The sequence below is a fragment of the Pantherophis guttatus genome, chromosome 16, assembly GCF_059756535.1.
Source record: "Pantherophis guttatus breed Tessera chromosome 16, ASM5975653v1, whole genome shotgun sequence".
NCBI lineage: Eukaryota > Metazoa > Chordata > Lepidosauria > Squamata > Colubridae > Pantherophis > Pantherophis guttatus.
Genome location: NC_142078.1, coordinates 15,827,676 through 15,852,130, shown reverse-complemented (window position 1 = coordinate 15,852,130; position 24,455 = coordinate 15,827,676). Strand labels below are relative to the sequence as shown.

Genomic DNA, 24,455 nt, shown 5'->3' with positions numbered 1-24,455 from the left:
AGCCTCCCTTCAAAACTCACTGAGGTGTTCATGAAGTAGCAGGTAGGGATACTTCAGGACTTCCAGCAAAGGCACCCGGAGACGTTTCTCAAACGTGTAACAGGAAGTCAACGGAGTGACTCGGTCTTCCTCCACCAAGTAGAGGTCGTTTTCGTCCTCCTCCCGCATGGACTTCTCAAAGTGGTTAACGAGGCGGGAAACTTCCCAATCCCACAGGATCTGCAGTTGGAAATGCAAAGGGCAATTTGAGGAGGAGCCTTTTTTTTTTTTCTTTTTTTTGCTGAAACAAGAAAAATAATAACCGGTTTAAGGATCTGAAGATTAAGAAAGACGTGGATTGGGCCAAAGGATTTGCAAAATATTGAAGAGGTAGGAGGAACGGTATGAATCTAATTATCAGTTGAAAGGGAGGTCAGAAATCAATGATTTCTGTTTCTTAGCTTCAGTTTAACTTTTATTATAGGAACATTTGCAATAAATATATTTTAAAAACAGAAGAGCGGATAGAACATAGGTTCATAGCTCTGGAAGGGACCTTGGAGGTCTTCTAGTCCAAGCGAGAGACCCTATTCCATCCCAGACAAGTGGCTGTCCACTCTCTTCTTAAAAACCTCCAGGGATGGAGCACCCATAACTTCTGGGTATAAGTTATGTTTATAATATACTTGGACTTCAGTAAAGCATTTGATAAAGTAGACCATAACCTACTACTAGATAAAAAGTAGAAAAATGTGGGTTAGACAGCATCACCACCAGATGGATTCGTAACTGGCTGACCAACTGCACTCAACGTGTAGTCCTCAATGGAACTGCATCTACATGGAGGGAAGTATGCAGCGCAGTACCCCAAGGCTCTGTTTTAGGCCCAGTGCTCTTCAACATCTTCATCAATGACTTGGATGAGGGGATAGATGGGGAACTCATCAAATTGCAGATGACACCAAACTGACAGGAATAGCCAGCACTCCAGAAGATAGGCTCAAGATACAGAAGGATCTTGACAGACTTGAACATTGGGCGCTATCTAACAAAATGAAATTCAACAGTGAAAAAAAGGAAGGTTCTACATACTTAGGGAAGAAAAACAAAATGCACAGGTACTGTATATGTGGTACCTTGCTCAATAGTAGTAATTGAGAGGGATCTTGGAGTCCTAGTGGACAACCATTTAGATATGAGCCAGCAGTGTGCAGCAGCTGCCAAAAAAGCCAACGCAGTTCTAGGCTGCAGCAACAGAGGCCTTATAAAGTGGTATTAACATGTGAAGTGTTAATATCACTTTATAAGGCCTTGGTAAGGCCACACTTGGAATACGCATCCAGTTTTGGTCGCCATGATGTAAAAAAGATGTGGAGACTCTAGAAAGAGTGCAGAGAAGAGCAACAAAGAGGATTAGGGGACTAGAGGCTAAAACATATAAAGAACGGTTGTAGGAACTCGGTATGTCTAGTTTGATGAAGAGAAGGACTAGGGGAGACATGATAGCAGTCTTCCAATATCTCAGGGGCTGCCACATAGAAGAGGGAGTGAAGCTATTCTCCAAGGCACCTGAGGGCAGGACAAGAAGCAATGGGTGAAAACTAATCAAGGAGAGAAGCAACCTAGAACTAAGGAGAAATTTCCTGACAGCGAGAACAATTCATCAGTGGAACAACTTGCCTCCAGAAGTTGTGAATGCTCCAACACTGGAAGTTTTTAAGAAGATGTTGGATAACCATTTGTTTGAAGTGGTGTAGGGTTTCCTGCCAAAGCAGGGGGTTGGACTAGAAGACCTCCAAGGTCCCTTCCAACTCTGTTATTCTATATTGTATTCTGGAGGCAAGCCATTCCACTGGTTAATTGTCCTCAACATCAGAAAATTTCTCTTGAGTTCTAAGTCCTCTTCTGAGGAGCTTCCATTCATTTCTTCTTGTCCTGCCTTCAAGTATTTTGGAGAATAGGTTGGCCCCCTCTTCTCTGTGACAATCTGACAAATACTTGAAGACTGCTATCATGTCACCCCTAGTCCTTCTCTTCGTTAGACTAGAAACACTGTGGCCAACTTCTCTAAATACAAGCTAACTGGGGAGCTGATAATAACCACTTAGGATCAAAGTAATCATCATCAACGTTATCATTACAATTACCATCTTGGTATGATAATGTAAGTACAATGTAAGTACAATTATTTATTGTCTTTTATAATGATAATGTAAGTACAATTATTTATTGTCTTTTATAAAACAATTTGATACATATCTAACCATCCAGTGATGGAAGTTCTCTATACAAATCATCCCTCTGGCAGAGATTAAAGAGGGGGGGACCAGAAAGGACTTTACAGACGTTTTTTGAAAATGTATTACTTAAAACGGACACAATGTTTTTTTTTTAAAAAAAAAAATCCACTCCAAACTTTAAACCAAGGATAAATAAACGGAAGTATCGAAGTGAAAGCAACTGTCTGAGCCTTGCCCAGATACAAGATTAAGTACCAAGATTAAGATCAGTTCATTAATCATCAGTTCAAAAAAAAAAAAAATCTTTTTTTCAAAGTATGGTGTGTTATTTTTCTTTTTAAAAAAGAAAAAATCTACTATTCCTGAAAGACCAGAACCACGACAACGATGATAAGAATCGGCAAAATGCCAACCTCACTCGAGTGGACTGATGCCCGGGACTAGAATACCTGGTGCAAAGATGGGACCTCATCTCTCGCTTTGTGGTACTCCTCCACGCATTCCAGGCAGTAACAGAGGTCATCGTTGGCTGCAGAAACATCATTCGGAGACAGGGTAGCAGAGGCGTAATTCGCTAGCAGCTTGACGGTGGTGGGACCACCTGGCGTACACCAGCAACATGTACTCATTCTACAGGGAGGAGAAAAAGGAAGAGATGGTTCCAGTGGAAGTAGATTTGTAGCTCAGGGTTTAAATCTGGTGCTCTCTGAGGTTGGGTGCTTTCTTGCAGACGTTTCATGACCCAACTAGGGAACATCATCAGTGCTAGAAGGGAGTGGGGTTTGTAGAGAGGAGGAGGAGGAGGAGGAGGGCTGTGGGTTCCTTGATGCTCTCTGAACTTGGTGGTTTCCTTGCAGACGTTTCATGACCCAACTAGGGAACATCATCAGTGCTAGAAGGGAGTGGGGTTTGTAGAGAGGAGGAGGAGGAGGAGGGCTGTGGGCTCCTTGGTTCTCTCAGAGCTTGGTTGTTTTCTTGCCGACGTCTCATTAGATAGCACTGATGACGTTACCTAGTTGGGTAATGAAATGTCTGCAAGAAAACCACCAAGCTCAGAGACTACCAAGGACCCCATCGGGAAGTTGGTTACTGGATGGCACTGAAACGTTTAGCTATGATTGGGCGCATTAACTTTGGGAGATCAGCCATTACAGACCTCTATAGTCCCATTTTTAAGCCTCGGTCCCTTTTTTGTCTAGTGCTGGGTTGACTTTAATGTATTAATGCCAAATGTTTTAATGTTCTTATTGTTTTATACTACGTTTTCCTACTGTTGCAAGCTACCCATGGTCCCTTGACAGTTTCAACGCAGTAGAGGCTCCTGGGGTGTCAACGCAAGCCCCCGTACCTTGAAATGCGATTTGTGCAGAAAACACAAAACCCCCCCGCGGTCGCTCTCCCCAGATGCCAGCCCGTAACAGCAGCGCAGACAAAAATAATTAAAGCAAGTCTTTGGGGTTTGCGAGGCATCGCAGCTTGTCCAGTTCACACCGTCACGTGGCAAAGGAGCCCCTCGCATTGATGGCTTGTAGGAGATTACAGTAATCATTACCAGTCTAGGCTAGTCTGAAATGATGCAATATTTGCCCCATGACAAAGAAACTTTCCTTAAGGCGGACAAGATTTATAGCCAGTGGGCCTTTTGATTCAACAATTGACCAGGAAGAAAAAAAGAATTAAAATTCCCTAAGGGAGTCTCATTTTCTATTCCGTGAAGGACTGGAAGGTGCAGCACAGAAAGAAAAACAGTAGAATCGGTGACAATCCAGCCCTGGTGGGAAATGCTAAGGAAAGGATTCATTACCGGGAACAAACAGAAATTCCTGCGGCTAAAGAAAAGCAGACCACAGAGAGATTTTTGCTCCGGGCTGCAGAATTTTTGCCCTTAATTCAGTCTGTTCTATATAAAGCACGGATGGCAATTCACACTATCTAGCAGAAATGGTGGCCGTGATGGCAAACCTGTGGCATACGTGCCACAGGTGGCCCATGGAGCCATATTGGTGGGCACACAATTGTACTAGCTCAGCTGCAGCGCGCATATGCGTGCCAGCCAGTTGATTTTTGGGTCTTCTGGGCCCACTGGAAGTCAGCAAACAGGCCGTTTCCGGCCTCCAGGGTAGTGAGGAAGGCTGTTTTTGCCTTCCCTAGGCTCCAAGAAAGACCCTGGAGCCTGGGGAGGGTGAAAAATGGGCCTACAGGGCCCACCGTGCCATTGTGTGCCAAAAGCAAGGGAAGTGTGTGACCCCCCCCACGCTCCCACGCTTTTGGCACGCGACGGCAAGGTTAGCCCTCACTTGTGTAGGGTCTCCTGCTTGGGCAGGGGGTTGGACTAGATAACCTACAAGGTCCCTTCCAACTCTGTTAATCTGTTAACAGCAACCAAACAGAGCTGGGCGTCGAGAGACAGCGGAGGGAGAAAGCTACTTTTAAAAACAGCAACTGAACAAGATTCTAAATTTCAGGAATAAAGTTCAAGATTGGAGAATGGAAGTTATTTGCGGGAGGATCAAAATGTACTTCCACATTATAGGCTTCAAATTCTCCAGAAACTCCTAAATATGTCTGCGCTTGTCTCCTTCAAGGGCAGAGAAAAGAGGAAGAACCTATTTTCCCCGCCACCCACTTGGCAAAAACTTGACAGAAACTTTTGACAATGAAATAATACCGCACAAATCCATTCTGAAATCTATCGCAGTTGCTGGACAGTTGCCTTATTTTATTAACAATACATTTCACCTTTTATTGCTTTCGGATTCCTTTCTCAATAGAAGCCACAAAACCACAAACGTTCATGCGTCATGCTAAGCCACAAACTAATTCACAAATCGTGACATCCGACACGAAAAACAAATTGTACATTCGATTTGGATTGAAAAATCCAGTCCTTGCATCTGTTTGCAGGTAATCCTCGACTTACAACTGTTTAGTGACCGTTCGAAGTTACAGCGGCACTGAAAAGAGGGACTTAACGACTGTTTTTCGCACTTGCAACCAATGCAGCATGCCCATAGTCACGTGATCAACATTTGGACCCTTGGCAACCCGTATTTATGACGGTTGCAGTGTCCTGTGGGTCACGTGAGACCTTCTGACAAGCAAAGTCAATGGGGAAGCCAGATTCACTTCACAACTTTGTTACTAACTTAACACCTGCAGCCATTCAACTTAACAATTGTGGCAACAACAACAACAAAAAAGTTGTACAAATGGGGCAAAACTCACTTAACAAATGTCTCGCTTAGCAACAGAAATTTTGGGCTCAAATTGTGCCCGTGAAGTTAAGGATTAATTGAATTTAGCAGCTCCAGTTCATTCGGGTGAAAAAGAAATCTAGCAAAAATAACCGGGCCAAATCAAAACTTACGTAAGTTTCTCTCTTGGGGATCCTTCACATTTCCTTCCTTGTACAGATCTAAATTCATATTATCTCTCATTTGTTTTCTTTACCCTCTATGACAGAGGAGGCAGTGTGTGCACACGTGGGTATGTTTATGAGAGAGAAAGAGATTAGTGTGTTTCTCTCCATAAACAAGTTTGGATATATATATACACAGAGGAGTGCTGCCATTTCAGCACTTGGTGAGGGGAAAATTCAGCTCTAAGGGGGACACTGCAGCGCCTGCTGTGGGAATTTTCGATTCTGCAAGGTCAAGGTGATGAGATAGCCTACTTAGGTAGTACTAGGCAAGATGTTTTCTCAGATTGGACACAGCTGGCCTTAATAATTGGAGAGAGAGAGAGAGAGAGAGAGAGAGAGAGAGAGAGAGAAGAGGGAGGGAAAAAGGAGAGAAAGAGGAAAGGGCGAAAGAAGAGAGAAAAAGAGGAAGGATAGAGAAGAGAGGAGGGAGAGAGAGGGGGGAGAGAGAGAGAAATGATGGAGAGAAAGAAAAGAGAAAGAGGAAAGGGAGAAAGAAGAGAGAGGGGGAGAGAAAGAGAGGAAGGATAGAGAAGAGAGGAGGGAGAGAGAAAAGGGAGAGAGGGAAGGTAGTGAGACTCCCATTTGCCTGTGCCTTAAGAGCCCTTCCTTGCAAAAGGGGGAAAAGTCATGGAACTCCATGGGTGCTTTCAAAGGAGCTCTTTTCTATACATTCAATCCTCTTCTCCCTTTCTTTCCTTTCCTGCAAAGAGGGTGGGTGAGTGGGGAACAGATTCATCTGTGTGTGTGTGTGTGTGTGTGTGTGTGTGTGTGTGTGTTGCCTTTAGGGACTCCCTGGTGTGCCTTTGAACTTGAACTCCTCCTCCTCATCTGTTTCCTGCAAAAGGGGGGGGGACGGGACACACAACTTCCACAGAGTCTACTATTTTGGAGTAGTTGCACCAGTAGAGACTAAACCAATTTCGTTATATACATGATGTACAATGACAATAAAGGCTATAATAATATTTTAAAAAGATACTTGGTTGATACGTAGGACGCTGGCAGCAGCCCGTATCAACCATTAGCACCAGTCAATGGTACTTGTGATGCATTTTTGAATGTTCAGTTGACTAAGTTTCATGTTTAATGAATAAAAGAATAATAATAATAAATAACATTTTTGAATGTTCAGTTGACTGAGTTTCATGTTTAATGAATAAAATAATAATAATAATATTTTTAAATGTTCAGTTGACTGAGTTTCATGTTTAATGAATAAAAGAATAATAATATTTTTGAATGTTCAGTTGACTGAGTTTCATGTTTAATGAAAAGAGATAATAATAATAATAATAATATTTTTAAATGTTCAGTTGACTGTTTCACGTTTAATGAATAAAAGAATAATAAAAAATAACATTTTTCAATGTTCAGTTGACTGAGTTTCATGTTTAATGAAAAGAGATGATAATAATAAAAAATAACATTTTTAAATGTTCAGTTGACTGAGTTTCATGCTTAATGAATAAAAGAATAATAAGAGTAATAATAATAACATTTTTAAATGTTGAGTTGACTGAGTTTCATGTTTAATGAAAAGAGATAATAATAATAATAATAAATAACATTTTTGAATGTTCAGTTGACTGAGTTTCATGTTTAATGAAAAAAGATGATAATAATAATAATAATAAATAACATTTTTAAATGTTCAATTGACTGAGTTTCATGTTTAATGAATAAAAGAATAATAATAGTAATAATAACATTTTTAAACGTTCAGTTGACTGAGTTTCATGTTTAATGAAAAGAGATGATAATAATAATAATAAATAACATTTTTAAATGTTCAGTTGACTGAGTTTTTAATGAATAAAATAATATTTTTCCTGCACTTGACACATACCCCCCCCATCCCTTTCCTGCAAAAAAAAAAAAAAAAAGGAGGAGTGGCGGGGGGGGGGAGAGCTTGGCCTCAATGGGGGTGCAAAGGGAGCCCTGAAAAAGAGGAGTGGGGGGACAAAGTGTGGGGGGGGGTGTTTCCACTCCCAAGACAGCCTCCCCCCCTCCCTCCCTCTTGGGGGGGGGCAAACCAAACTGAGGGGGGGGAGTTTTCTTCCCCCTCTTTCTTGCCTCCCCCCCTTCCCCCATTCTCTATGAAGACACGTGAATGCAGCCCCGTGGGGAGGGGGGGTTAACCCAGGTTTGAGGTGTGTGTGTGGAATAACCTCCATGAGGGGAAAGCTTCTCTGAGGTAAAAAAAAAAGGGAGGGGGAAAGACCCTCATTTGGGGGAGGGGGGAAGCGAGGAAGCCCCCTCCCCTCAGGTGTTTTTTTGCCCACCCACCCCTTGCCTCACCTCTCCCTCCGGGTCCTCGCGTGGGCAGCCGCCGGCCCAACCCCGCTGCCATGGGCCCGCCCGCAGGCTCGGCCGTCGTCGCCACACTTTCTCTCCCGCCGGCAACAGGGCCCGGCCCCTTCTTCAGCGCTCCTTCCGGTGCGGCAGGCCCCGCCCACGGCACGGCTTCCGCCCCGCTTCTCCCCCCCCCCCCAGGCGTGGGATTGGCCGCCTTGCTTTAACCCCGCCTTTTTTCCCTTTAATCGACTTGGATAGAAGGGCGTAGAGCTAGGAAATCTAAAGAGGAGGAGGGGGTTAAAACGCCTACTTCCGGGATTGTCTTCTTTTTTTTTTTCCCCTCACACAAAATCCATAGATGTATGAAAAAGTCTAGACAAGGCCTTTTCATAAACTGACGTCTACACAGCAGCCTTTTTTTTTTTTTTAATTCCCCCAAATCGAGGCCTAGAGTCGAAAATTTTGTCCTCTATTTTTTGAAGCCGGTTCATCGCCACCCACCCATACACCAAGAGTGAAAGGGCTACTTCTTAAAAAAAAAAAAAAAAACCGGAAACTACTTCTTTAAAAAACCGGAAACTCAGTCAGAAGGGAAAAAAAAAAAAGATAGGCGGGGAGGGGGGAAAAGGGACGCTCTTGCCTCTCCTCCTCTATGCTTCCTGAGCTTTTGGGAGGAGGAAGTGGCATAAACAGAGCCGGAAGTCCAGCAAAGCAGCATGTTTGCAGTGGAGAAGGAAGCCGGGAATCTTGCATGCTGAACTCTCTCTTAGGGAATTAATAATAATAATAATAATAATAATTTTTTTTTATTTTTTTTTGAATGGGGGGAGCGATTCTAAGGACAGGCACCGTGTAAGCCTCGGTTGATCATCACTGCTTAATGTTTGCAATTGCAAAGGTAAGTTTATATTAATGTAGATAAAAGAAATAATGTGGATAAAAGAAAGGAATCATACAGAGTCGGATATATGGGCTCTGGAGGACCCTCCCTATCCACAGTATTATAAGAGAGGAAAGTGCTTGTTGGAGATTACATTAACAAACAGTTAAACCTCATTAAGTGGTAATATATCTTCTGATGAGTCCTAGATGTCACGAAAGGACCGCCATATGGAAAACATCTGAGTGATCTCACTGTGAATGACACAAAGACGCTATATGTTACAAAGAGTTACTTAATCCAATAAATTTACCCGAGGGCAGTAGTAAATCTCCCATTAGCAACTCCGAGCACTTAAGAAAAGTTGTGTGGCTAAGATAATTTGATAAACTAAGATTAATGGTTTAAGTAATTAGATGAACATATTATCCAATGTGTGTAACCGTATAGGGAAAATCGGATGTATGATCTCATGTTAACCATATATGGAAAATGTATGATCTCACTGAATCCTTTGTCTTAGAAAGGTATAAAACCGTTGTATCAGAGTTCTCTCCTTGTTCAAAGCTTCAGGTACAAAACTGGCTCTGAACCTTGCGCAATAAAACTGGCTCTGGCTGACCCAGGAATGTTGTTTGGTCTCTCCACTCCACAACAATATTATATATATATATTATATATAGGGTTTATATATTAGTTTATATTTTGCAGAGCCAGCCTTGAAATTCATCATTGCAAATAGAGCATTTGGGTGATTCATCATGCATATATGTGGGTAGATGCATAATTTTCCATTTTGTTGCTTTATGTACTGTGTCTTGGAGGCGGAGAGCCTTTGGAGAGGTTGGGTGCAAGGAGCTTCCATTTTAATGCATGCCGATTAGGGTGCATTCAAAAGTGGCAATAAAAGTTATTCTAAGTCTTAATCGCAAAGCCGAGCATCAGTGGTTCAGGATTGCAAATCAGTTGCTCGTTATCATTCAGGATTGCCAACCAGGGCATTGGCAGTGCCCGCATCCAAGTGAAGCGTTTGCAAAGCCAGCCTTTGCAATTCAAGCCTTTGCAAAATTGAGTTTTGCCAGTTAGGCTTTCTATCTAGGGGGACAGAGCAAAAAAAAAAAATAATAAAATTCAAATGGATGATCAGATCTCGATCTTATTTTAAGTTGACTCTGGGCGGGCGGACAAGTCATTTTTTACACGCTCGGATTATTGCCACAATTGAGCCCAAAATTTTATGTTGCTGAAGTGAGACAAGTTGTTAAGTGTTTTATGACCTTCCTTGCCACGCAGCTGTTCAGTGAATCGCTGCAGTTGTTAAATTGGGGGAACACGGTCGTTAAATGAATTTGGCTTCCCTGTTGATTCTGCTTGTCAGAAGGTCGCAAAAGTGGATCGGGGGACACTGCGGCCATCATAAATATGAGTCTGTTGGCGTCATAGCTTATGAATTTTGATCATGTGACCAAGTAGAGTGGTCGGTGTTTAAGTAATCTTTTAAATGAGCTTTTGATGTGTTGATATTTGTTTATCCTTTGCATATCAATTGGAAACTTGGCCTGACAAGGCTTGCAACATTTAAGCTCTTTTGTCTGCTTATCTTTCCATGAATTGGCCTTTTCCAAAGAGTTTCTGGGACAAACACCCTTCTTTCTGCCTCTGCAGGCATGTAAGCAGAGTTTCCAACTGCATTCAGACTAGGAAGGATGAAGTGTTTTTCCGGTGAGAGAAGTCTTATCAGGGTAACCTGGTTTACCCAATTATGGGACGGAGCCATACAGCTTCCCCTTTTGCCTTTCAGCCCCAATCCAGGGGGCTTCGCAGGCCGTCTATTTTGTGTTTAAATTTAACACTTAAGAACACCTAGGGAGCCACCAATTAATTTAATACAAGTTCATTTAGTGACCAACGTTTCAATGGCACCAAAAAAGAGGGACTCAACGACCATTTTTTCACACGGACAACCATTGCAGCATTTCCATGGTGATCAAAATTCAGCTGCTTGGCCACTGACTTGTATTTATGACAGTTGCAGTGTCCCGGGGGTCACACGATCTCCTTTTGCAACCTTCTGACAAGCAAAGTCAATGGGGGGGAGGGCATATTCACTTAACAACAGTGTCACTAACTTTAACAGCTGCAGTGATTCATTTAACAGCCGTGGCAAGAAAGGTGATGAAACAGGACAAGATTCCCTAGGACTACCTGTAATTTATTTAATTTTTTTTAACACTGTGTGAGTTTTAACCTCCCTCTCTCCTTGCTTTTTAAAGAGAATGATGAACGAGGAAGCTATTTTCCTGGTAGAGGACACCCAACAGTCTAGCTATGAAAAGAAGAGAAAAAAATCACGGAAGCGCAGCCGAGAAAAACTCAGACAGTCAATTGTGTCCTCTGATCAGGCATCCTATTCGTCTCAGGATACCGAAGACTCTGGGACTAGTCGAAAAAAACATAAGAAGAAAAAATCCAGTTCAGAAACCTCTGAAGCTTCCTGGGCCGTCCCCGAAACTCAGCAGAACGATGAGCCCGAAATAAATGATTTTGTGCCCAAGAAGAAGAAGAAAAAAAAGAAACACAGACTTAAACATGGCAGTGATGACGAGTGTTGGAGCCCATCAACTCCCCAAAAATCCAGTAAACTGTCTTCAAAAAAAAAGACTTTGGAAAATAGGGATGACAGCGTTGTTGGTGATGAGTGTTGGAGCCCATCAACTTCCCAAAAATCCAGTAAACTGTCTTCAAAAAAAAAGACTTTGGAAAATAGGGATGACAGCATTGTTGGTGATGAGTGTTGGAGCCCATCAACTTCCCAAAAATCCAGTAAACTGTCTTCAAAAAAGGCTTTGGAAAATAGGGATGACAGCGTTGTTGGTGATGAGTGTTGGAGCCCATCAACTTCCCAAAAATCTAGTAAACTGTCTTCAAAAAAGGCTTTGGAAAATAGGGATGACAGCGTTGTTGGTGATGAGTGTTGGAGCCCATCAACTTTCCAAAAATCCAGTAAACTGTCTTCAAAAAAGACTTTGGAAAATAGGGATGACAGCGTTGTTGGTGATGAGTGTTGGAGCCCATCAACTTCCCAAAAATCCAGTAAACTGTCTTCAAAAAAGGCTTTGGAAAATAGGGATGACAGCGTTGTTGGTGATGAGTGTTGGAGCCCATCAACTTTCCAAAAATCCAGTAAACTGACCTTCCGAAAGGCTTTGGAAAATGGAGGTGACAGTGTTGTTTGGCTTGAGTGTTGGAGCCCATCAACTTCCCAAAAATCCAGTAAGCTGTCTTCAAAAAAGGCTTTGGAAAATAGGGATGACAGTGTTGTTATTGATGAGTGTTGGAGCCCATCAACTTCCCAAAAATCCAGTAAACTGTCTTCAAAAAAGAATTTGGAAAATAGGGATGACAGTGTTGTTGCTGATGAGTGTTGGAGCCCATCAACTTCCCAAAAATCCAGTAAACTGTCTTCAAAAAAGGCTTTGGAAAATAGGGATGACAGTGTTGTTATTGATGAGTGTTGGAGACTATCAACACCCAAGAAATCCAGTATGCTACCTCTGAAGGAAAATGGAAGTGTGGTTGATAGTCATAGGTCATCTCACAAGAAGAAGAAAAGGAAACGAAGGGAAGGTGTCTATGTCCCTGATGGACCTGCGAAAGAGAAGGCTGAGGCCACAATGTCACAGAGAGAAGATCAGATGGACCTTGACCAAACGATAGACACGCAGATGGATCTCTTTGCCTCCTCGCCTTTATCCTTTTCAGAGGGACCACAGGTGGACCTTCTCCCAAGGGATGGTCAAGAGGGAAGCTGTTGTCCCACCACTGAGGATTCTGATGCTACTCACGTGGACCTGGAGATGGAAGGAACGTCAGGTGGAGACCATGAATGGAAGCAACCTGGATTACCGTCAAAATTGCCCACTTCGGAAGTTAACACCAAGTAAGCACTTCTAGTACTTCTTTAAATTGTCCTCATCTAGATTAGAAGAGATGTTAGAACTTTGAGATTTGGAAGGATGTCTTTGGGGAGTTTCTGGTGCGATGAAGAAGATGGTGGACCTTAGCTTCATCTGCCCCAGTCACGTTCAAGACAGTCTTCGTTTGCCCTTTTTTGAGTTTCCGCCACAAAATTGGGAGCAGACGTTCTTGCCTGCAGGTTTACGCTAAAAGAAGGGAATGGAGGGGAAGCAAAAAGGAGAAGGCAGGATGGGAGGCTAATTCTTAAATTAAGAGTTTGTCAGACCCGCCCCAACTCAGTCCTTTAGGCAAGGGAGATCCTCAACTCCAAGGTATACTTTACTAAAAGTCAAGTGGAGTACAGGATACAGCAAAGCCAGAACAGGACTTCTCCCGAAGGACTTTTTGCAACTAATTGGGACTCAGCTGTGAATGAACGTAATTCACAGCTGTTGCAATAAAAGAGGTTTTTGGGACTACTCGTGTGTTTTAATGAAGCCTAGGCCACAACAACCTTTAAATAAATAGCAATGCCCAATTTTGATCTCCCAACAGATTGGATCAATCCCGAACGGGTCGGAAACTCCGATCTTCACGCAAGCAGCCCCCTTCCAAAACATATTCTGTAGAGGAGGAAGAGGAGGAGGAGGAGGAGGATGTATATGCTCGGGAAAAGGAACAACTGGAGAATGACAGAAAAGAACTAGAGGAATTTATCCCTCGGGCGAAGACTCTGTCGGATTCTGCAGTCAGGCAGCTGGCCACACGAGATCTACCCAGGTTTAGGGAGCTGAAGCAAAAAGGTGACCCGTTACCATTGTGAATGCAACAGTCAAAGTAACCCGGTTACGAAAGGGAGCGAGGGAGATTGAATAAGAGAAGAGGAAAAATAGGAACTTCAGTCTGTAAAATGTGATGACTGGGAAATTCTGATTTAGCGGACTCTGATTTAGTGGACTTTGCAGGTGGAGAACCTGATATTTCTCTGGACAATTTAAATCAACTTAGCGCTTTTTAACATTGGCAATTCAGATCATAAATAACACTGAAATGAATCTCTCTCTTTTTTCTCTCTCTCTCTGTCTTTAAAAGTTTAAACGTTAGAGTGTAAATAGTCTCTAGGCAAGATTGCGTGCATCCCAACGGTACCAAGATAATAGAATGTATTACTTAGGTCTTATTATAATACTGGTAGTCCTCAACTTTAATGGCCAGAATGGAAATCAAAACGTACGTTGCTGAGTGAGACGTTTGTTAAGTGAGTTTTGCCCCATTTTTGCGACCTTTTTGTGCCACCGTTGTTAAGGGATCCACTGCCTTTGTTAAATGATAACGTGGTGGTTTAGCAAATCGAGTTCCCCCCGCTGACTTTGCTCGCCAGAAGGTCACGAAAGCCGATCACGTGACTCCCGGGGGACCGTCATAAATATGAGTCCGTTGGCAGGCCTCTGAATTTTGGTGAGCGCAATTTTGGTCGTTAAGTGTGAAAAGTCCCTTTTTTCAGTGCCATTGTACGTTTGAACGGTCAGTAAATGAATTGTTGTAAGTCGAGAACTACTTGTATATAAGAAAAAAAAAATTTTTTTTAAAGAAAAGAGAGCTGGCTGACGATAAAAACTAGCCTAAATTTTTTTCTAAATCGGACATTATTAAATTCTCCCGATTTCCATTTTGCTGTCTTGCCAGGCATGGCTGTGAAGTTTGGCGTCTTCTCCCAGGCGGAAAACAACTTATTGACGGAAAACGTCGAGGCGTTTTTGGAAGAAACCGGGATTGAGACGGCTGAAAAGCTCCTGTTCGCCCACCGGTTTCCAGAGGAACAAGCCGAAATCAAGAGGCTGAAATGCCGATACTCGTTTTGCGAAAGAATCTGTGAGTTTTTGCCGATTTCCTTCCCCATAGGCAGAAGGAACGTTCATCCGAGATGTGCCCCCTTCGTATCACAGGTAGTCCTCGACTTACGGCCGCAGTCGAGAGGCCAACATTTTGGTTGCTAAGCAAGACAGCTGTTAAATGAGCTGTTTTTCTCCTCCCCCCTTTTCTTGCCACAGTCGTTTTAAGGAAATCCCTGCAGTTGTTAAGTTAGTAAAACAGCATTTCTGGCTTCTCCGTTAACTTGGCTTGCCAGAAGGTCACAAAAAGGGGGTCACATGATTCCAGGGACATGGCAGCCGTCGTAAATACAAGTCATCTGGATTTGGGTGTGAAGAAAAAAAAATACTCAGTGCTGTTGTCCCAAAACTGCTTTATTTTTCCCCAAGAACCAACTGGACTTTCTGTTTTTTTTTCTTTGAAGAGGTTTCGCTTCTCATCCGAGAAGCTTCTTCCGCTCTGAAGAAGGGAGACCCGAATAAGCTTCTCGGATGAGAAGCGAAACGTCTTCAAAGAAAAAGTCCAGTTTTGTTCTTGAAAAAATAATAATAATAAGCAAGCACCTTTGGGATGACCACGACCAGATGGATGACTGAGAATCTCCATAGACTTTTCAGTGCTGTGGTAACTTTAGCAACCGGTCACTAAATGAACAGTTGTAAGACGAGGACTACCCTACAATAATTACGAAGATGTAATTCTGTGTTTTGTTTCCTCCGTTTGTTCAGGTTATTTGTACGAGTTCTAACACTTCCTGTCCTTTTGTCCACAGCTCAGGGCATCGCTCGGCCCTGGAGGCTCGTTTATTATCGAGCCCGGAAAATGTTTGATCCTCAGAATTATAACGGACGGTAAGGAGGAGGAAAAAATAAAATAAAATCTTGTTCTTTAGCAGAAGTCGAATTTTCTGTAGGATGTAGAAAGACGAGAGCCAGCCTAGAACTAAGGAGAAAATTTCCTGACCCTGAGAACAATTGCAGACAGTCCTCGACTTAGAGCCATTCGTTTAGTGACCGTTTCAAAGTTACAGCGGCACTGACAAAGGGGATGTGACGGCTTTACACGCTTACAAAAAGACTCCAGCGCCTTTCTGTCAGTAATCGGCACCCGGATGGAGTATAGATTAAACTCCCAAGATTCACATCAGGCGAACAAGCAAGTAAGCCACACAAGAAACGGCCAAAGAGCCGCCGGCAAACAGCCCAACGGAAGAATTTCTAAGACCGCCCCAACCCACACAGACACAGAAAGGCACCAGGATTATAAACTGACGACAAACTGCACTCCTTACTAGCACTGATGATGTTACATAGCTGGGTCATAAAACGTCTTCAAGAAAAGACGTTCACCGCCCTGAGTCCGAAAGGAGAAGGGCGGTATAGAAATCTGAAAAATAAATAAATAAATAAATAAATAAATAAATAAATAAATAAATAAATAAATGCAAGCAAGCAAGCAAGCAAGCAAGCTTAGAGAGCACCAAGAACCCCACAATCTCCTCCTCCTCCTCTTCCTCCTCCTCCCAAACCCCACTCCCTTCCAGCACTGATGATGTTCCCTAGCTGGGTCATGAGACGTCCGTAAGGAAACAACCCAGCTCAGAGATCACCAAGGGCCCCTCATTTCAACTCTGAGCTACAATTCTCCTTTATTAATATATTATATAATATTATATTATATTAAAATATATTAATATATTAATATGTAAATTTTAATCTGTTTTTAAATTATTGGGGTGTTTTAATCTGTCTGGGCCAAAATGATTTAATTTGATTTTATCTGGTTTTTTAAATTTTGTGTATTTATGTATTTTATTGCTTGGCTGTTCACCGCCCTGAGTCCTTCGGGAGTAGGGCGGTATACAAATCAAATAAACTAAACTAAACTATAGATTTCTTTTTAAAGCCAAGGTCATCTCAAGGCAGAGCTCAATGGCTTTAACTCCCCTGACGTCTTTTTTTAGGTATACAAAGAAAGAAGAGAAAAAGCTCTTTAAGTATCACGCCATGTATGGGAATAAGTGGAAAAAAATCTCGGAGCTTATGAACCGAAGCAGCCATTCCATCGCCTTAAAATATGCGCAGATGATCGAGGGTAGGTTGATAGCTCTTCCCACCCCCCCTCTTCCCTTTCCTCCAACCCCTCTTCTGAACTCCAAATTCTCTGCGCAGGGAGTCCTCGATTTACAACGATTCATTTAGTGGCCGTACAAAGTTACAACAGCACTGGGGAAAAGGATTTAAATTTGGTTTTAAATTATTGGGGTTTTAAATTTGTTCAGCCAAATTTATTTAATTCGTTTTATTTTATTTTAAATTCTGTATTGATATGTTTTATTCTATGGCTGTTCACCGCCCTGAGTCCTTCGGGAGTAGGGCGGTATATAAATTCAATAATAATAATAAAAAAAAAATAGCGACTCAGGAGAGTTTTTCTCAACCGTTGTAACCATCCCCGATAGTCACGTGATTAAAATTCGGAGGCTTGGCAACTGGCATGTACTTACGACGGTTGCAGCGTCCCAGGGTGTGTGTGTGGGTGAGACGTGATTCCTCTTTTGCGATTATTCGGACAAGCCGAGTCGATGGGGAAGCCAGGGTTCACTTCACGACTGGGCGACTAGCTTAACGACGGCAGCCGTTCACTTAAACAAATCGTAAAACGGGGCAAAAGACCCTGATCGACAGTCTCGCTTAGCCACGAGAAAGGTTGGGCCCGACGGTCGTAAATCGAGGACTACCTGCGCCCTCGATTGGTTCTTGACAATATAAAGAGTTCATCCCAGTAGGCTTTTCATTAAAATCATGAGTTGTTTTTTTTTTTTTAATTTGATTTATATGCCGCCCTTCTCCGGAGACTCAGGGCGACTTACAGTGCGTTAAGCAATAGCCTTCATCCTTTTGTATATTTTATACAAAGTCAGCTTATTGCCCCCACAAACCGGGTCCTCATTTTACCCACCTTAGAAAGGATGGAAGGCTGAGTCAACCTTGAGCCTTGGAGAGATTCGAACCAGCAGTAATTGCAGGCAGCTGTGTTAATAACAGGGTGCTTAGACCACTGTACTATGAGTCAGATCATTCCATCATCATCTTTTAATGACCCCCATAATCCCTTGCGGGGTGGCGTCTGGGCAGTTGAATGGAACTGAGAGCTTACTGGCCGGATACCTTTCCTGTCGCCGATGCGGAGTTTTTTAGTCCAGCAGATATATTCTCATTGTGCCCACAAAGAGAAATATCCGCCTCTACCTAGGATCGAACTTGCAGCCTCCTGATTGTGAGGCGAGAGCTCCGCCTCTAGGCCACCGCGCCACTCCAGTCGGATTTTTCCAAATGACGGCCTCTTAATCTCCATTGAGAATATCTCCGTGATGCTTGTGGTTCAACAAACCTTGCCCCAATCTTATCCTGACAACCGTCCTCTGTCTTTCTCTTGCTTTCTTGCGTGTGTCCAAATACCTGCGCAGATTCCAACCTTGGCCCTTGGACAGAAGAAGAGACTTCTAGACTCCTTCAGGCGCTCAAAGACATCCTGAAGACGAAAGTGAGGGGCTTGGATTCGGCCTTGGAGGACAGGGACAGCAAGGGTGCCCTCATCCTGCTGCGAGAAAACCTCTACAAGGACATCGGCTGGATGAAAGTGGCAGCCCAGGTGGAGACACGTAGTTGGCGGCAGTGTAAAAAGAAATGGTGAGGTTTTACAGACGTGAGTAATAAATCAGTGTAACGGGAGCGTCGCGTCTGGCCCCGATATCAGTTCGCGCTTACTACTGCTTGTGATAACTTGCATTTTAATTTAATTTAATTCGTTCAGTTTTCTTCCTTTTTTTTTAAAGGATGTCGATCCTAACGAAGAAAATGATGGGGAAATCGCCCTTCTGCGGACTGAGCAACTTACAGTTTAAGATCGACCTCATCGAAAGGTGTGAAAAGAGCTTAGCGCTGTATTTCTTGATATTTTTATTTAAAGCGAACGATTTTGTGTTTTCAAGCAAGGGCGTATGGAATAGGGGTCGGCAACCCGCAGCTCTGGAGCCGCATGTGGCTCTTTCATCCCTCTGCTTGCGGCTCCTTGTCACCGGTTAGCTCCACAATTGATAGGGCTTTCAGTTAGGACAGGTAGAGGAAAAAGGACGCCGCGCTCGGAGGAGACGCTACGGTGGGGGAACCGGACTTCCGGTCGGCTCCAGAATTGAACGGGGGAGGGGGGGCGGCTTCCGGTTAGGATCTTTGTGGCTCTTTGAGTGTTTAAGGTTGCCGACCCCTGGTTTAGACAGACGGACGATTGGAGATACGCCATTAAATGCTTACGATAACGTTAATGGAAGAGAAAAGTAGGAGATGGGCGGATAGCCATTCCGTCTCGGATAACCCTTTTTTTAAGTTTTGAAGTATTAATAAAGGCTTATTTTGCGAATTTCAGATTGTACGAATTGAACGTTGCAGACACCAATGAAATAGACTGGGAGCGCATCGCTGGCGTTATCGGGTAAATAGCTAGAATAAATCTCAAGGAATCTGTATAAGCCTAGATAAAATAATTTAAAAAAAAAAAAAAAAAGACAAGATAACATTTGACAATTGGTGGCGGATTGTCAGTAGGTAGTTAAGTTTGCCGAATTTTGCAGACCGTATAGCCAAATTTAGCCCAATGTGGAGCGAGACCACAGGTAGTCCTCGACTTATGACCACAATTAAGCCCAAAATTTCCATCGCTGAGCGAGACATTTCTCCAGTGAATTGTCATTGTCCCCGTCCCCCTGTTTATGACCTTCCTTGCCACCGTTGTTAAGTGGGTCACTGCAGTCGATCCGTTAGTTAACCCGGTTGTTAAGTGAATCTGGCTTCCCTGCTGTCGGATGGTCGCAGAAGTGGATCATGTGACACACACACACACACACAGAGCAACAGTCATAAGTATGAACCAGTTGCTAAGTGCCCGGATTTTGATCACACGATCACAGGGAGGCAGCGAAGGTCGTAACTGCGAAAAATGGTCATTGGTCGCATTTTTCAGTGCCGTTCGAATGGTCACTGAATGAATTGTTGTAAGTCGAAGACTACCTGTACATTGGACTAATCGGAGAACGGCAATTGTAAGTAAAATAAGGATGTCTGTTTCTCAGGTATTTGATCAGGTAAGGAGTTATAAGGTGGGTCTCTTAGAAACCTGGAGACTGGGAGTTCTAGTCCTGCCTTAGGCATGAGAATTGGCTGACTGAGTTTGGGCCAATCACCAGGAGACTGGGAGTTCTAGTCTTGTCTTAGGCGTGAAAGTTGACTGGGGGATTTTGGGCCAACTCACCAGGAGAGGGTGAGTTCTAGTATCAAATTAAAGCATGAAAGTTGGCTGGGTGACTTTGGCCCAATCACTAGGAGATGGTGAGTTCTAGTCCTGAGGAAAAGGAGGAGCAGGAAGGAATATTAGCGATGCTGGCCACCTGGACTTATTTGTTAAAAAAAAAAAAGTGAGATATAAATAAATCTTCAAACAGTCACTCAAGAATGGATATAAGTGAAGGGCTACCTGGAATCGCTTCTTGGGAAACTCTGAAAATTGCAATCCATCCCACCAGGAAAGGATCATGGCTGAAATTTTTTCTTCTTCTTTTCGTCCATCTGCTGGCCTCCTTGTGCCTTTTCTCAGCCTTTCTCATTCTCTCCTCCCAGAAACGTTCCTCCGTATTACGTCCAAAGCAGATATCACCAACTCAAGTCATTATATGTTCCTTTCTGGTATGAGAAGACTTTCCCAGGTGAGTTTCTTTGGATCCTGTTGTCAATTCGCAAAGCGTCCCAGGCCTGGTCTCATAGGGGGGGGGATGGGAAACTGGTGAAACTGCACAGCAGCCAAAAAAAAAAAAAAAGGCACATTCCATGCTTATCTCCCTCAAGGCTGTATCCCAAGGTTACCTACAGCAGCCGAAGGGGAGTGACCTCTACAACCCGGGAAATCGCTCCGTTGGGAATGTGATTGATGACGCACTCTTGGGGCAGGGGGGAACAGGGTCATGATTGGAGCGTAAATTACGTAGAGTCAGAGCTGGCTTCACCTCTGAACGTGTGGACATGAAGCTCCTAATAACTGGATTTCTTTTGAAGCTTGGCTCATGATTGGCATCCATCGGAACCCCAACACCTGTCCTTAATTCCTGTCGGCCTCACAAAAGAAATTCGATGGGTGAACAGAAATTTCCTCTTTCTGTCTTCTGCCGGCTAGCAGTTGTGCTTGCGGGATGGTTTATTCACGTATCTGTGTAAACATTCAAGGCCCAGTGGCTAAAATGTGGCCGAGAGATTCGAGGTGACACATTCCAGATCCTCGTTTTCTTCTTGTATTTGGGATTTTATGGAAACTATAGTTCTTACGCGGGAAAAACAAGTGGTTTGGGGGGAAGGTGGTCCTCTCTCCAGAATCCTCATCCCTCCTTCGGAGATCCTCCACCGCCGTTGACCATAATGTCCTTTTCTTCCCTTAGAAATTATCGACTACCTGTTTGAAGAGACGCTGCCCATCTTCAAGGAAACCCTCATGAAGCTGGCCCAAAGACAGAGGAATACGCAGGAGGAAAACACGCAGGAGGAAAAGCGCTGTAAAAAGTCCTTCCGGTTCGACGACATTTTCCAAGATATGCTGGAAGATGAGCTGTTAGACAGCAGCGACGGAGAAACCGGAGAACCAAGTCAGGCCGATGACGGGGATCCTACCCAGTCCTTTCACAAACAATAGGTAGCAGAAGATGGGAACTTCCTGGCTATTGCAGAATGGGAAAAGACCGCCGGGGATTCTCTTTGGCTTCCTGCCTTTTTATTTTTAGAGAGAAAAATAATATATAAATCTATTCGGCCTTTTTGTGGGTGCTGCTGCTGCTGCTTAGAGGTGTTTAGATTCGAATGTTGGGTTCTACAGAAGGTGAAAACAATTTTTTTTAATTATTTTTTTTTTGGCTCACGGTAGATTCTCCATTGCTGGCAAATGGATTTGCAACACATGGCACATCCCAAACGGGGGGAGGGGGGGATGGGCTAGAGCAGCTAGAGATATTCAGACATTGGAAAAGGGATGTTTTCTGACCCAGCTCCCCAAACATGACAATCCCTCTGTAGTTGAAGCAATGATCCCTCTTATTAGGAGCGCCAGCAGCCCTGGCAAAAAGTCACCTCACGCTAACAAGTCTCTCCCGCAGGGGAGATGAATAGTTGTCTGCTACTTCTATTCAGCTCCGCCCTCTACCTTTTATCCCCAGAGCTAGGGTGGGGCTTCGCTAGCAGCGACTCTTCCGTCCCAAGGACCGGCCCATAGATTTCCACTGCTCTCCTCTCCTCTGCCTTCTGTGCAGCTGCACGTCAGGCACTGGACCCAGCTGTTCCTCCTCCTCCTCCTCATCAGCCACCTCCAGACCTGGGGGCTGTTGACTCTCCATCTGAGGGCTGACAGACGGCCCAGGCTCCGCCTCTGTCTCTCTCTCCCTCTGCCAGCTCCATTCCCTCTTCCCCCTCGGAGCTCTCAGGTTGCCTTGATGCCGACCCTGATTCCTCCCCTAATTCGACTGTTGGAGTGGCCGGCGGCTGATAGGCCACAACAGGAAGTCTCAGGGACCTCAAATGATGTAAGCAGCTTCTCTCGATCCAGAGAGATGCCAGTTGCTGCTCTCCCAGTTTCTGTTAGCGACCGCCTTTGTGCCAAACTCGCGCATTTTACCTTAATCCTTAACTCTCCTTAGAGCAGGGGTGTCAAACTCAAGACCTTGGGGGCCGGATCCAGCCGATGGGGTGCTTAGAACTGGCCTGCGGTGCCTCTGCCAGCGAGAACGGAGCTCGGGAGAGCCGCACACGGCCATCGCGAGCTCTGTTTTCGGCTGCGACGGCCTCCTGCAGCTCCCTCTGCCAATGAAAACGGAGCTCGGGTTAGGGTTCAGGGGCCTGTTTTCACTGGTAGAGTGCTCGGGCCACCACAGGACCCCTGGCACGAGTGACGTCAAGCTGACCACCCCCACCCCCGAGGTCAAACACAACCCTAATGCGGCCCTCCATGAAATCGAATTTGATACTCCTTCCTTGGAGGAACGTTGGAGTGTCTTGCATTCACCCGCCATTTTTTTTTCCCGCCCAAGTGCCAAACTTCCCGGTCTTCCTTAAAGAGCCACCTTTCCGATTGCCCAATCGGGTAGGATTTTAAACTTGTCTTTTTTAAATGAGATTTTGAACCGTTAAAATATACACATTTTGAACGGAACGCTGGCTTTTCCTAGACAGCCACCCAGAGATTTCACGGCTGGTTCCAAGGCCACAGACGAACAAATGTTTAGTTTTTTTTTTCCCCTCAGACGACAAACTTACCATTTTTGGGCTGGGGATGAGAAATGTTTCAGGACCAACACACCCATCCCATCCCAGAAGAGATCCCACAGCCATTTTGTCTGGAACGGGATAGGATCTCTGGCTTGAGGGGAAGGTTGGACTAGAACAGGTGTCGGCAACCTTTGGCTCCAGAGCCGCATGCGGCTCTTTGGGCTCTCTGCTGTGGCTCCCTGTCAGGTGATCCCACCACTGGCTGGCCCCGCCCCCTCGCCCTCCCAGTCAGAGACAGATACAGAGAGAGAGGGAGAGAGAGACATAGTGAGATACGGGGGGCGGTGGGTGAAGGGGGAAGGAGGGAGAGAGATGTCAAAAGGGTTTTGTGGTTCCCGGTCGTTTTTAACAAGCAGTTCTCTGCCCTAATGACTGGCTTGGTAGGCGTGGCTAGGGAGGTCATGTGACTGGTAGAAGTGAGTGACATCGAGTTGGCCACGCCCACCCAGGTTTTGTGGCTCCCGGTGTTTTCTTTTCTGTGGGAAACGAGTCCAAATGGCTCTTTTGAGTGTTTAAGGTTGCCGACCCGTGGACTACAAGACCTCCCAAGGTCCGACTCCGTTAATTCTAAATCTTGGACATTCCTTGTCTTGCCTCAATTAAATTCTATGTCCAGAACCAGCTGGAGGAGGGATTAAAATCCCGAATTTCGCATGTTTGAAAGCCGAAGCGATCCTCGTTTCCAGAAAAAGGCTAAAATGGAAACGATCTCCCCGTCTTCCTCTTTTGGGACTCTCTCTTGAAAACAGAGAGGGGTCTTTTTTTTTTTTTTTTTTAGGTTCTTCTGATGGTGCCTTAAAACAAAAAAGTCGCTACGTTTTTTTAAGATCTCCGCGCAGGGAAGGGCTCTTAATTTAGACTTTCGTCGAGTTCCTGCTCAGAAAGTAGGAAAGAAGTGATGCTAAAATTGCACAAGGCAAATGGGGTCCTTTCCAAGGTTGACTCTTTTTTTTTTTTTCTCCCCGTTTTTTGTCTTTTTGAATTTATAAAGGACTTCGTTTTATTTTATCAAAAGGGTTGTGTGTGTGGTTTTTTTTTTTTCTGGTGGGCTCAAACTATTTGTACATGGGGTTTTCATTAAAATTCTTTTTTTTAAAAAAAAAATAAAATCTGCCTTGAAACAGAGTCTCATCTTCGATCCTTTCTCATTTTCTTGGTGAATTCCTCCGGAGCTCTGGTACCCAGGGGCTTCTTAATAGCCCCAAACTGCAGATCAAAAAATAAAATAAAATAAAATGGGTAGCCCTGCTATTTTCCGATTATATTAAGGACTAGCTGGACGCCCGTGCTTCACTACAAAACTATGTGCTTGATAAATTGACACTTGCAGCCTGAAACTTAATGTAGAATGTGTAACTCCGTAGCATCAGAGTCTGTTAATATAATGCAACTGGCAGTTGGAACAGAGTGGGAAGGGGAGCGGAATGTCCCAGCCCGCAGCATCCATCGGTATTCAT

The 24,455-nt window shown here is 44.1% G+C and overlaps 2 protein-coding genes across 3 annotated transcripts in view; one reads left to right on the top strand and one right to left on the bottom strand.

The window, feature by feature from the left end:
* Window positions 1-8,121, bottom strand: part of SETX (senataxin) — a 39,923-nt gene extending 31,802 nt beyond the window's left edge. The window contains exons 1-3 of one of the 2 annotated variants that reach the window (XM_087879998.1): window positions 7,939-8,121; window positions 2,669-2,849; window positions 21-219 (exon numbers count right to left, since the gene is read on the bottom strand). In XM_087879998.1, the coding sequence (XP_087736124.1) occupies window positions 21-219; window positions 2,669-2,848 (379 nt within the window). In that variant the 5' untranslated portion in view covers window position 2,849; window positions 7,939-8,121. The remainder of the gene's footprint in view (window positions 1-20; window positions 220-2,668; window positions 2,850-7,938) is intronic. The other variant, XM_060684587.2, reaches the window with a different exon arrangement.
* Window positions 8,122-8,651: 530 nt separating this feature from the next.
* TTF1 (transcription termination factor 1) lies at window positions 8,652-24,123 on the top strand. The gene is made up of 11 exons (XM_060684594.2): window positions 8,652-8,833; window positions 11,089-12,755; window positions 13,328-13,575; window positions 14,459-14,644; window positions 15,417-15,495; window positions 16,608-16,738; window positions 18,114-18,336; window positions 18,483-18,569; window positions 19,070-19,135; window positions 20,317-20,402; window positions 21,126-24,123. Exons 1-11 carry the CDS (start codon window positions 8,816-8,818, stop codon window positions 21,374-21,376), a joined length of 3,042 nt encoding a protein of 1,013 aa, XP_060540577.2. The 5' UTR covers window positions 8,652-8,815; the 3' UTR covers window positions 21,377-24,123.
* The last annotated feature ends 332 nt before the right edge of the window (window positions 24,124-24,455 follow it).